We start from the raw sequence: 14,338 nt of genomic DNA on the forward strand, positions 1-14,338 counted from the left end.
TTGCTGAAGGATGTACCTTTAAGTTGTCATTTTAAAAAGTACCTACGTATATCTGGGAAGTAGAACACTAAGGAAACTAGAAGACTTTTGATGCCTCTCCCCGGGCGTGGGAGAGATGACAACAAGAAAGAACCGTGTGGTCCATAAAGGGTTGTGGTTCCTCTCTCCACAGCTACGCAGAGGAGTTGGTCACACAGCGCCCAGCATCTGGGAGCCTCCAGGGAGGTCCCCGCAGAGCGCTTCCTTCTCCTCTGCCGGCCGAGGGTATCTGGGCTGGAAGATCCTGCTCTGACCAGGTGCCAGGCCACAGTCATGCTAGGGCTCCTTGTCCTGGAGCCGGGGAGACGAAAGCCACAGAAGGACCAGCTTTCTTCAAGCGCAGCTCCCAGGGACCCTGCTGTAGATTCTTGGTCATAGATAGGCAGGAGTCTCAAACTGAAAGGCTTTCTGGGACTAGGCAGGTAACTTCACAATATCTGAAGCTTCCAGGTAGCGCGTTGACAAACGGGACAGGTGCATTTTAAAAATAAAGGCGTTTAGACTGAGTTTTTAAACTATGATTTTGCAGGCCAAACAAAATACCCTGAAATTAACACTCTAATACAAACTCTCAAACTACTGGCTGAGTCTCTGCGGTTTTGCGACCCCCGAGCATGTCTAGGCTCAGTATCCACTTCTCCCTGATCGCTCCGGTCTGCGGAGGATTCTCCGCCACCTGGGACGCCAGCGAGAAGAGGGTCCCGCTCTTTGAGGCGCCTGGGGAGGGCACCACGTGAGGCTTCCGATCTCCGTGTCCAGCCAGCAGCCGCTGAAACCTCGGAGGGGCTCAGGCCCCCTTGCGGGGTACATATTACTTCCATTAGAAACAGAGTTGTTGCCCAGGGATTTTTCCCTCGGGCGACTCGCTGCTCCGCAAGCTCCTGGGCAGGTGGGGAGAAACTGGTTGTAGAAGGTCCGGGGAGAAGGGGGATCCAGGCTGGTACCCACCGAGGGGCGGGGCTCCACCAGGCCACGCCCACACCGCTCCACAAAGCCCCGCCCCGCACTCTAGAGTTTCAGCCCGCGCTCCCTCCGGCCACTGAGTCCCGGGACTCCGGGAAGCCGGCGGTGTGTGTTTACTGCGTTTCTTCTGCCCTCGCGGGACTTTGACTGGTGCGCTCCAACCAGCCCAGACCCAGTCCCGCAGTCAGGATAACCTCTCCTACCCGATCCCGCAGACGCCCTGCGGCCGCGGCCGGAGTCTGGGCGCCCTCGACCCCCGAGCCCCGGGGTCCAGCGCTGAGGCTGAGCAGCGCGCCCCACCTCCGCGCCTCCTTTGGGGGCAGACGCGGAGAGAAAGAGCCTGCGCCCGAGTTCTGGGCACCGTGCCCGGCGTGAGGTGCAAGATGGAGATCAAGGCGCTGCTGGCCATGGCTCTGTGGCTCTGCGTGGAGACCCGGGCCGCCTTTGTGGGTAAGGAGCCCACTCAGTAGAAGGAAGGCGGAGAGGTCGGGTGCTGGCAGACAGGTGGGGTTTGAGGGGTTCTGACTCGGGAATCGGGCAGCCGGAGAGTTGGAGGGGACTACATACTTCGTGTTCTTTCACTTATCAGTAGGGGAAACTGAGGCTGAGGACCGACCAAGATTACTCTGCGAGTCTCCGGCGCTCTGGCCCGTTGCTTTCCCTTGACTCTGGTCTCCAACTGGAGCGTGTCCTGAGGAGCAGACACACCCTCAGGCTCTGGGGAGGCGGGAGTGGGAAGGCGCCCCGGGCTGGGCAGGAGGTGCCCCCGCAGGCAGGAACAGGCGGTGAACCATTCGCTGCAGTGCTATGCACATCCTAGGGCTGGCGCAGAGACCGGAGCCTTGGGGGGAGCGCAAGCTTGATGGCCTGGGTCAGAGTGCTCCTGGGCTGCCGTTCCTTTATAGCTGGAACAGATACGCTCCTACTATATGAGGTGGGGTCGGGATGCAAGGACACTTTGGTCCCTTCCTTGGTGCAGGGGGCCTCTCTTCTTGGGGATTGGACTTTTGGTTTTGACCTCAGGACAGTGACAGCTTCCCCAAGTGTCTCCAAGTAACAGTCAACTTTCTGTGCAAAACAGCTTAACATCTTTCAAAGCTCTTTGGTCCTTGGGGTCATGAGCACAGTCAGAAGTTCAAGCTCAGAAAACCTGTACAGGACTTGGAGCCTAGTTGTAGCTACTCTTGTGTCATCTAAAATTTCAGTCTCCTTCAAGATTAGGAACACACATGCTCCTGGTGCAATGGCTCTTTTTTCCTCTTTTTTCCCCTTCCCCTTCCCCTTTCACTCCTTTTCTCATTTCTTGGAGCTAGTTTGTCAGTTTCCAAATTCCTACCCTTTAGACTGCGGGAAAGTGAGAGGGTCAGAGATAGGAAAAACGTCAAATAATTCCTTGAAAAAAACCCATATATTAAAAAAGACTCACATGTCTTAAAAGACACTGGCACTCACATACAGTACCCAGATCATCTGTCTAGTTATTGAATTTTCTTAATAATGACTCAGTTCATCAAGGCCAGCTCCATCATGGACGGTCATTTGTCCCTGACAAGGCCTCGTTCTCCCCCTTTCTTGGAAGAGAATGGAGGTCTGGAGCATGTGGCGATTCTGCATCCCACAAAGAAGTGAGTTGCTTTTAAGCCTGGCGTGTTTCGTAGTAACGGTAATCTGGCTGCCCTGAATATAATGGTGAGGTTGCCCTTTTGGAGTGTGTGACTTGCTTAATTGGATTGGGCTGTAATTGGTGCCATCGGATTCTAGAGACAGAGCCACTGTTGTTTTTCCTGCCCGTCTTTGAGCTGGAAGGGTAACAGTGCACAAATTAATTAATATCGGTTATGGGATTTGAACATAAAAGGGCTTTTTATTGAGTGGTAGCATATGTACCTCGTACAGTCATTTTATTTAGAGGTTTCTGAAGAGTAGGACTCGAATTTGCCAATGAAAACAAATGGGACTTAATGGAGCAAAAAGAAAAAAAATTAGTCTTGATCTATAGATATAAATCTGAAGTTTTTATTGATAGCCTTTTTGAAAAGATATTTGAACAGACCTATCTCTAGAATAATATGATGTCTTGGCGTCCAAATGAATAAAGAACATCTTTTAAGAAAGATTTACACAGCTAATGTGTCCAGAGTGTGAGATGATCTGTGGCAATAATTTATGAGAGACTTTGAGGAGTCTCTTAGGGGTTGGGGTAGCTCAGTGGTAGAGCGCTTGCGTAGCATCCATGTGGCTCTAGGTTTGATCTCTAGCACTGCAGAACAAAGCAAAACAAACAAAAAGGATCTCTTATTGGGGAGAGTGGCATAACTTTATTACTTTTTTGGGGGTCACAAAAATGTGTCTAGCTAATGATTTCTTTCATTTGGATGGTTGTGTGGGCTGTATTAGGTTATTGTTTTTGCCATGTTTCTTAATCAAGTTTGAATCTAGGCATCTAAATGACCATTTTGCTTTCCTCAGGCAAGGTGGGATTCCATTATGGGAGGGATTCTTTTCTTTCCTTTTTTTACTTTTTCTCTCTTTTTGTGGTATTGGGGATTAAGCCCAGGGACATTCTATTTCCAAGCTATACCTCCAGCTCCTTTTACTGTTTAGTTTGAAACAGGGTCTTGCTAGGTTGCTGAAGCTGGCCTTGAATTTGTGATCCTCCTGTCTCAGCCTTCTAAATACTGACTTTATAGGACTGTACCACCGGGCCTGGCCAGAAGACATTTCTTTTGCCTTTCAATACTTTGCCTTATTGTTTGACTACTTTAGATACAATAATTTCCTTCATTTTGAAGAGTATTATGCTAATTAAAGAACTGACAACACAGACCAGTAGCTTTTCAAGAGTGGCCCATAGGCCATCTATAATAGGGTCCCCCAAAATGCTTTTAAGATGAGATGAATATTTGTAGGTCCAAGGATATTCTAATACAATATATAGTTTAAGAATCACTGCCTTAAACTTAATGAAGTCATTATCAGTGTCAATTAGTTTCTGAGATTTGTTGATGTAACTTAATTTCCAGGTTTAAAAGCACTAGGTTATTGATCAGTAAATCCACAGGGATGTCAGCAACCTACTTTGCACATCTCTGTGTGTGTAAGAATATGTGCCATCAGCTGCTCACTTTGCATCTAGCACTGGGAACCGTAGATCAATGCATTGGATATTTGCTTATTCCCTTTTTTATTTAGACTCTGTCATTCTTGCTCATATTTGTTTGTGCTCACTCATTTGCCCATCAAAGTACATGTCAGCTTAGGGCTAGGGTGTCATTTGTCCTTAGTTGATATGAGTTAGAAAGCTTAGGTGCTTGCTCAGCTGATTTCTTAAGAAAAGCTGATATTTTTAAGCTAATATTTTAAGGATCTTGATACCCATTGAGCAGGGTGGACAATTTTTCTTTCTCTGATGCTTTTATAGCACTTGGTAGCTCTTCATATTTAATTGACAGAAAACTCAGTTATCTTGCTACAAAATGGCCCATGGTGGAGAATATATCCCAAGGTATTTTGCTGTCTCTTTAGGCTTTAGTTAAAGACAGGTGTCTTTTGTTCCAAGCTTGGTGTCAGGATGAGCTCAGAGCTTTGATTAATAAGTTGAGAGTCTCCATTTGTAGTTCATTAGCATTTGTGGTCTAGTAGCATTACACTATTTTTAGTCCTTCTCTCCGAGTAAAACTGTATTAATATGCATATATGGATGAAATTGGGCAGTGTTTTTTCTTCCTCAACCCCTCTGCCCCCACCCCCAATTTTAATGCACAGTCTTTGTGAGCCAGTATTTCAACCTTTGCAGTTCCAGAGGAAGTGCACTAGAAAACAGATAAAGGACAAAGAGACAAGGTCATAGGCACTCTCACTCCCTTCTGGGTACATGGATGAATTATATAGAAATCTCTAAGTAGTATTCATTAATCAGCAATTTAGCCAAATGTGTACATCCTATGTTTTATAAGAAATGTCAGTGGGTCCTTCCCCAAGGGACTGAGATCATCAGATGAAGGTTCATTTGGTTTCAATGTCCCATATCCTTTTGTAAGACCTTGAAGTTGGCAATGCAGGAAAACAGGAACTCCACCCTAGCTCCATGAATTGCAGAACTGTTGTGTTGGTTTATGACCATCTGCCCATTCTTCCTGTTATGACACAGCTTGTGAACTTTTACTGGGAATGGTGAAAAGTAAATCTCAGTTTTGTACAATGAATTGCTGGAGAGGCCTTTTAAAATATAGAGCATGCATTGTTTAGGAAGGTGTTTCCTATGGGGCTGGACTCAGTGGCAACTACATTCATTTATTTAATTTGTTTCTAGGTTTGCCTAGTGTCTCCCTCCATCCACCCAGGCTCAGCATACAAAAAGATATACTTACAATTATGGCTAATGCAACACTGCAGATCACTTGCAGGTAAGGATTCATTTTAGGTTCAGATTTCTTGTGTTAAAGAACTAATTGTTTACTGAGGGGAAAACAATTTCCATTACAACAGAATTATCATAGGGTTGTAGCAATTATTCCCAAATCACAAGGTTTCTAAGAACTGACATAGTCAATGAAATCATGAGAAAGATGTTCTTTCGATAACTGTACTATTTGGCTGGCATTTTTCTACTAGGTGTTCAACACATGCACATACACTATACAACACACACACACACACACACACACACACACACACACACACACACACACGAAATCCATAGAGCACCCGGCATATGGCATAGACAATGACTATTAAAGGAGAAGTAAGTTGAGGCATATCCTTATAGAATAGAGTTGAAGTTTTGAGCCACAAATATTTTACTCAGAAGGACTTTTGGATATCTTTATTTAGTCCTTTATTTCCTGATAAAGTTCTGAAGGTAGAGGAAAATTGGTATTTGGCCGGTGGTAGTCCCGAGTGCATGTCCTATACAGGCTGTGGTCTTCATGCCCTGGCTTGATGTACTGGTTTGCCTCTCTTCCCGCTTGTCAGCAAGAAGTCATGCTATTGAGTTTTGATAACTGGGGAAACAGATCTCTCTGATAAGAAGAGGCCTTTAACTTTGCTTTTCAGCCAGGAGGCAAGAAAAAAGCTAGAGGCCCTTGAAGATGAATTTGAGGCTCATTCATAGAAGACTCAGAGGCTTCTCAGGATCAGGATGTTTTTGGCAGAGGCCACAGTGCTGAGGGTCCACACAGAACCTTGGGCAGCATTATTGCTATTGCCTCATACTCGAAGAATACTAAGCAGTCAATAGAATGACACAGATTGTTTTAACATTGCAGAGTAATAAGGGTACCCCAGGCTCCTTATCAATAGTAGGTCACCAATACCTACCCTTATAGAAAAAACATAGTAGCAGCTGCTGTTTCTCTAGCTTTGCTCATTGAAGACATTCCCTAGTAGGTTTTCTTAACTACCCTTGGAAACAAAGGTTATTTAAAATCTGCAAAGATTAAACACTCCTTTTTTGAAATTTTGCACAAACATTTCTCAGGTTTCGAAAAAGCCACAGTGTTCAAAAGTAATTTCAGCTGGGCATGGTGGCGCACGATTTTAATCCAGCATTCTGGAGGCTGAGACAGGAGGATTGTGGTTCACAGACAGCCTCAGCTACTTAGTGAGGCCCTTTGCAACTCAGTGAGACCCTGTTTTAAAATAAAGAATAAAAAAATATAGGGCTGGGGTTGTAGCTTGGAGGTAGAATGCCCCTGAGTTCCATCCCCAGTACCACACACACACAAAAGTAATTTCAACTATGTAGCTACAATTTTATAGAGATTTTAAGTTCTTTGAACGGAGGGTCAGTAATTTTACATTCTTCTTAATGCTGATGATTTTCTCTGGGGCTTGGTAGAGAAATGCAATAATAAAAGCAATCTGTATTTTAATACAGTTTTTACCTAGTTCTACCTGCTTCCTTCTTAACCTCCCCTGGTACTTTCTCCCTTGCCCACTCTCATATGGCTACTCTTAATTCCTTGCGATTCCCCTAATACTCCAGATACACACCTGTCCCAGGCATTTGCATTTTCTGTTCCTTCTGCCTAAAATGCAGTTCCTCTCCGTAGTCACATGGTCAGCTTCATTATGCCACCTCTCTCCAGAACTCTTCACCCCCATTTTTGCATCATCTTTATTTTTATCTAGAGTACTAATAGCTTGTTATGCATTAAACTTTACTTACTTTTTAGTTGCTTAGTTACTGCAATGAGAATGAGGGTCCATAAGGGGATTGGTACATATTTTTTCATTTTTTGAGGTGCTGGGGATTGAACACTGTGCACAGGACAAGTGCCGGATCACTGAACTCTATCCCCAGCACTCAAAGCACTGGTTTATGTCTGATTTGCTCAATGCTATATTCTTAGCCCATAACGATGCTTTATATGTAGTACATGCTCAATAAATACCCGTGGATGGGATGAATGAGTGAACTAGTAGAAAACTCAGGACTCTTCATAGGTGACGTCTGGAGTGGAGTTTGTTGCTTTTGGTCATAGGCTGATCCAGTGTTGTGGTCATCTGTAGAAGGCTCTGACTTGGCCTTGTTGAGTTTGCAGAAGTTTGAGAAGCAAGTCCTCTGTTTTCTTAGAAGCAGCTTCGTGCTGTGGCACTTCACATTAATATATTTCTGGAATTCATTTCTCAGGGGACAGAGGGACTTGGACTGGCTTTGGCCCAACAATCAGAGTAGTTCTGAGGAAAGGGTGGAGGTAACGGAGTGCAGCGATGACTTCTTCTGTAAGACACTCACAATTCCAAGAGTGATCGGAAACGATACTGGAGCCTACAAGTGCTTCTACCGGGACGCCGACATGGCCTCTGTCATTTATGTCTATGTTCAAGGTAAGTGGTGGAACAGAGTTCATTGCCCACGTAGATCTACCGGCTATAAAACACAATAGGTGCAATGAAGAACTGAGTCCAACAGAAGACGTGCTCTAAAGGCTGGTTACCAAAGGGAATATACAAAAATTTTTCCCCTGAGGCTTCTTCTGAGGAATGACTCACTGACTGGGTCTGGAGTTCCGGCCGTGGCACGTTGCTTTTGCCCAGTTAATTCGGCTCTGCTCTCTGTTCCTTTGCTCAATCTGTGTTCCTGTTGGCTATAGAGACTCATAAAAAAGCCTTCTGGTGTTTGAGAAAGAAACCTGAAATCTTTGAAATCAAGGAAGATTGGGGGGTGAGTTATAGAGCGGTTTCTGTGGTTGAGATAGGTTATCTGCAACAGGGTAGGAGATTTTCACAAGAATGCTTAGGAAAACAGCCAAGGGCTCTGGAGGTTTTGGACATAGGAATCCCCCTTGCACATTTGCATACTTGTGTGCAAACAAAGACTCAACCTCCAAAGAACCTGTGGGGACAGAATTTCTTTTCTTTGTTTGTGTGATCTGATTGGGTGTACAGTTAGGGATTGATACCAGGGAGGCCAAATTAACACCCATCTGCTATCAAAATAATACATGTATCCAGTACTTATAACCCAAATTGTTCTTTCATCTTTTGAAAATATTATGCTACTTTAATTTTCTTGTGAAAACCTATCTTATACACCAACTGATGTGAGCACGTATGTTTGTATCACTTTTAACCTCACTATGGTGTATAATAACAATGCAACAATAAAAAAAATTTTTTAACAAAATCCCCTATCAATGAGATGCCTATGATTCTGGGTACTTTTGAGTAATAGAAAGGTTCATCATATTTTTCTCGGATATATTCAGTATTGTCTTTTCAGTGAAGAATGGATTTTTAAAGACACTATCCATTTATATACAGCTTTATATTCCAGAGGATCTGAGGCAGGTCAAAATGACTTAGACTTTTTTCTAGAGGCAACTTTTACAGGACAAGAATTTCGTCAGTTTTTTGAAACACACTTGTACATCTCCATTTACATTTTGGTAGTGCAGTATGACCAGTACCATGGAAAAGTGAAGACCACATCAAAATAACCTGTCACTCCTAAATTGCACAGTTTCAGAATTATTGCCCAGGGTAGGCACCATCCAAGACAAAATTGTATGTACTCCCTTCCCCTCTGCAGGATTTGAAAGAGACAGGCTCAGATCTTGGAGAATTTCTGACCCCTTTTGATCTGGCAGTCTTGGGAGATGAGGCTCTCTCAGAAGATTGCAAGGATTTCCTGCTTTTGGCCTGTCTGGAAATACTACAAGATGAACCTCCCCCATAATATCTCGTTATTTCCTTCTTCCCAAGTCAGGAAACCTGGAGACATGTGAAATTCATTTCATGAGTTACAGTAAATATTTTATTTTGAGAGGATGGGTGGTTGTTTGGATTTCTTTTGTTTACTTCCTATTTGGGGGCGACTGAAATAGAATTGATTTACTGAATAGCTTTAGTCTTAGGTCAAAGGGTTAATTTAACTTCCAAAGGCTTGTTCTATAAGCGAGTTGTGTAATTTTTTTTAAACATTATATGTTGGACGAAACATAGACAATAATAAGACATGATCATCCCTAGAACTGTTTATTTGTATACTGGCTGCCTTTGAGTATATCATTAAATTCCTCTTCCTATCTAAGCTTACTGTTTTAAGTTGAACTATCCAAGATTTTGGTCATGAAGTTTAACAGTGGGGGAAAAACCACATTGAAAGTAGTATTCCCTACGGGCAGTTTTTAATGTCCCTTTTAGTATCCACCTTAGCACCCCCACCCCACCCCCTAGCAATGGATGGAGCCAGGAAGTGGGCCCTGGCCTCATCAGATAATGCCTATGGCTTCTGGTGAGCTAGATTGGCTGCTTCATTGTGCTTTCCAGCTGGGAAGGAAATCAAAGTTCTGCTGTTACAGAGAATTAGCTGTTTCTCTCCCCTTTGATTTAATTAACTCTTTCTTCACCTTTGAAAAGACTTGATCAGATGTGTTGGGCATAACAAAATGAAATGTCATTTTTAAGATTTCAAGCATGATTTCACATTACATCATCTGTATCTGTAAGGAATGGAGTTGGTTCTCCAAAGTGTATTAACATTGTATGAATAATGTTTGAGTGACATTAAAATCTCTTCAGTTTTCTTCTCAGTCTTTGGCATTGTGGCTTTTTAAATATTTCTTCTTGGATATTGAAATGAGTAACTGCCGAATCTTAAACTAAATGCAGTAACTATTAAACATTATTTTATAAAGACTCATATCTAGTCTTTACAGTCTTAAAGTGCCATATAAATAATTCTCTTGAATAGTTGAATTTAAAAATTGTTAGTTATTTTCTATTAATTTAAAGATCTCAAGTTGTTTTCATGACATTTATTTTATCTGCCTAAAAATGATGAAATTTTTAAACATCAGTAAAACTCATAAAACGTATATATAGATTTAACTTTAAATATTAAATATGCTTCTTTATTTAAACAATTAATAGTCTATTAAAATATAGAAACTATAAGATATATTGTTTGTTGACATTTCTTGTGGAAGAAGTTACTCTCATTCTGAGAGCTTTCTTTTAGATTTTTCACACACATGCATGCACGTGTGCACACATACACACATACACAACACACACACACACACACACCTTATAGCATCTCTTGGATCCAGATATCTACCTGAAGACTCACCTGATTGCCTTTTCTGATGTGAGGTATCATTTCCAACTGTTTATTTCTTTGGTTAGGGTTTATGAACCTGAAAGATGACTAACTTTTCCTCCAATAACTCACTGATGAAATTAAATTTGCTTCTAGATTACAGATCACCATTTATTGCTTCTGTGAGTGACCAACATGGAGTTGTTTACATTACTGAGAACAAAAACAAATCCGTGGTGATTCCGTGTCGTGGGTCCATTTCGAACCTCAACGTGTCACTTTGTGCTGTAAGTTACATCTTTTCAATTATCTCTTAAGTGTTGATAAGTTGAGCTCACCTTAAGGTGGGGAGCCTATTTCCAGTATCATGTCTACTGTGAATTATGTAAAAAATCCTTCAGCAAGAACCTAAATGACAATAAATAAATCTCACTTGAAAAATATGATGCGTTCTTTAGTTATTGTACTTGGCTTTCACTATGGGATGGCACTGGACTAAATACTTCATATTTTTTTTTATTACCCAGAGATATCCAGAAAAGAGGTTTGTTCCTGATGGAAACAGAATTTCCTGGGACAGTAAGAAAGGCTTCACTATTCCCAGTTACATGATCAGCTATGCTGGCATGGTCTTCTGTGAAGCAAAAATAAATGATGAAAGTTACCAGTCTATTATGTACATAGTTGTGGTTGTAGGTAAGAGGACATTTCTTTTCTGTGTCATTAATATCAGACAGTAAAGAATTGCTTTCTCTGTGTGGGTCCTGGAGATCCAGGAATAGGACGAAGGACAAGGGATGTTGAATAAATTTTAGATATGGTGCTGGGAAATTCATTACAACCACTCTTTTCTACCAGATAAATGCACACACAATTGAATCTTTTTCCTTTCTTGCCAAGACTCAGGACAAAAAAGAATGCTATCACAGGAGCACATTTTATGACAAATTTAACATTCAGAGCATTGCTTGCCATCAGTTCTTTTAATTCAACCCGTTCTATGCAAATTTCAGCAATTTCTTAAAGCTGGCCCACAAGCCTAAACTTTTGCACCCACGGGGTCATAAGGTCTTTGAGACCCCTGGAGGCAGTGCTTTGTAAATCTCTGCAAGCCGTTTTTCCAGAGAGCTACCAAGTCCTATTGGTGAGACACTCAGTGAAAAGAGATGTAGCATATTTTGCATCACGTTCAAAAAACTTTGTGCCCATTTATCATTTTCCTTCCCCTCTCACTTTCTGTGTTTTTAATTTACTTGCTCCAGGGTACAAGATTTATGATGTGGTTCTGAACCCCCCTCCTGGAATCGAGCTATCTGTTGGAGAGAAGCTTGTCTTAAATTGTACAGTAACGACTGAGCTCAACGTGGGGCTTGATTTCAACTGGGAATACCCTTCTTTGAAGGTAACATTAACAATTCAAAGCCAGACCTAAAGAAATATCCTTGAGACACAGGGCGTTCTCTGGATAGATAAATATGAGGGCCCTAACACACACACACACACACACACACACACACACACACACACACGCACGCACGTTCACACACACTTTGGGAGAGTTTCACACTCTACACACACAAACTACAAAAATAAAATGCGGGGCTAGGAACTCTGACCCTCTCTGCTGCAGTCAGGCTGTGAATATTCATTTCTACTAGATAATTACATCTTTCCACATTGTATTATCTCTCTCTTCTCCAACGTTGATTTCCTTTCAAGGGAATTTCTCTTTAAGTAGATTGGCCTGTTTTCCTGCAGTCTATATGCATCTCATTCTCACCAAGTATGGTTTTAAAAATCCTAATTCCAACTTTCTTCCATTTATTTCTCCTGCACCCAAATGTATTCGCTGCCTAAAGGGTGTTAAAAGTCCCCGTTACTAACATTACATAGTATTCCTCAAGGGCCAAGATTGATATTCACCAAGAAGCTGTGGATAATGTTATGCTAGACTTTTCAACAAATTCGTTTTCCTCTCAGCATCAGCATAAAAAATTTGTAAATCGAGACTTGAAAACCCAGTCTGGGACTGAGACGAAGACATTTTTGAGCACCTTTACCATAGAGAGTGTAACCCGGAGTGACCATGGAATGTACGTCTGCTCAGCATCCAGTGGGCGGATGACCAAGAAGAACAGCACATATGTCAGAGTCCATGGTGAGTCACCATCTCCTTGGGAATTGTGCTGTGCCTAGAAAGGCAAGCTGATTAACGTAGATTTAGGTCACCTAGTGATTCCTGTTTTGTTCATTCAGGAGATACTTTTGAGTTCTTTCTAGGAAGAACACACTGACCTAGAGGTTAAGTGCATAGCATTGGAGTGAGGGTGTTGGGTTAAAATCCCAACTTTGAAACGAGACGAGCTAATACAGCAGTTACTCTCTGAATATTGTTTGTTGTAGTTGTGTCAGTTATAATTATTAATATAAGTAAAGCATTAGTAGCATTTGTATCTAAAAAAGTTTTTAAAATTTTATCTTACTGTATGGCTGAGAGGCCAACTTGAATAAGTATGAGCTTTGCAAATAGAAGAAATCCGGATTCAGTTACTTACTGTGGGGCTTTGGGCAGAGAAACCACGTGGCTCTACTTCTCCTTTGAGATAATCTCAAATTTTTTTCTTACTTAGACTCCTTTATCCACATAAATGTCTCAGTCTAAATAATTTGTGTGGCTCTCTATTGACAAGCTTTGTTAAGGATTTTATATATGAATGTCAGAGAGAAATGAACTCTGGCTTATGTTTTTTATAATATTTACCTCTGTAGCTGACAAGGGATACTTTAAGGAAGTCAGGGCAGAAGAAGCTGAGTGAGCTAGGAGCCCAATGCAGGTGATCCAGGTGAGAGATGGTAGATGACTTGGTCAGGGAAGTGGAGGTAGAGGCGGTGAGAAGTGACCTGGTTCTGGGTGTAGTTTGTACAGGCAGTCCACAGGACCTGCTGATTGGTTAATTTACTGTGGAGTGTAAGAGAGAAAGAGGGGAAGATGACTGAAACTATAGCATGAATGACAAAGTAAATGATGAAGTCATTGAGATAGTACAGGAGGAGGAATGGGATTTGGGAAAACAGTGTTGAGTATGTTCATTTGGAGATGCTCATTAACTATCCAAACAGAGGTATTTAATATAAAAACCTGGAATCTGGAGAAGTCTAGATAGGAGATACACACACACACACACACACACACACACACACACACACACACATATACATTTACACATGTACATATATTTTTTGAAGGTATGTACTGGTGCTTTAAACCCGAAACTAGAAAAAAACTGTAGAAAAAGACAAGAGACCTAAGGATTGAGTCCAAGGGCACGTCAGGGGAGCAGATACGAGGAGAACCCATGGGTCCCCAGGAGACTCACAGGGAGCCGCATAGAGGAACGAATGCTTTAAACTTGAGGGAGTCCATTAGTGGGGCAGAGGAAAACCAGTGCACAGTAACACAGTAGAGAAAAACTGGAATATGACCTACAGAAAGGCAGTTTGAAAAACCTTAGAGCTATGGCACTCAGGCCCCTGAAGTCTTTCCCTCTTTGGTTGCAATGAAAAACTAAATGATCCTTTGCAATAAGTTGATATTTATGAAAATATTTGCTTTCATTTTCTTCTAGCAAAACCTTTTGTTGCCTTTGGTAGTGGCATGGAATCTTTTGTGGAAGCCACGGTGGGAGACCCTGTCAACATCCCTGTGAAGTTCCTCGGTTACCCAGTCCCTGAAGTCAAATGGTAATAATTGTCAGTAAATATGAAGCATTGTTTCACATGAGAGCAAAT

The 14,338-nt window shown here is 42.1% G+C and overlaps 1 protein-coding gene across 2 annotated transcripts in view; it reads left to right on the forward strand.

Annotated features, from left to right (window-relative positions):
• Positions 1-1,183: 1,183 nt before the first annotated feature.
• KDR (kinase insert domain receptor) overlaps positions 1,184-14,338 on the forward strand; it is a gene marked incomplete at both ends in the record, with an annotated part of 44,195 nt that continues 31,040 nt past the window's right edge. Inside the window, 8 exons of one of the 2 annotated variants that reach the window (XM_080697961.1) lie at positions 1,184-1,452; positions 5,315-5,408; positions 7,637-7,833; positions 10,706-10,836; positions 11,077-11,245; positions 11,812-11,951; positions 12,530-12,707; positions 14,176-14,290. In XM_080697961.1, coding sequence (XP_080554087.1) covers positions 1,386-1,452; positions 5,315-5,408; positions 7,637-7,833; positions 10,706-10,836; positions 11,077-11,245; positions 11,812-11,951; positions 12,530-12,707; positions 14,176-14,290 — 1,091 coding nt within the window. The remainder of the gene's footprint in view (positions 1,453-5,314; positions 5,409-7,636; positions 7,834-10,705; positions 10,837-11,076; positions 11,246-11,811; positions 11,952-12,529; positions 12,708-14,175; positions 14,291-14,338) is intronic. The other variant, XM_080697960.1, reaches the window with a different exon arrangement.

This window comes from Muscardinus avellanarius (assembly GCF_963383645.1).
Source record: "Muscardinus avellanarius genome assembly, chromosome: 6".
Lineage (NCBI taxonomy): Eukaryota > Metazoa > Chordata > Mammalia > Rodentia > Gliridae > Muscardinus > Muscardinus avellanarius.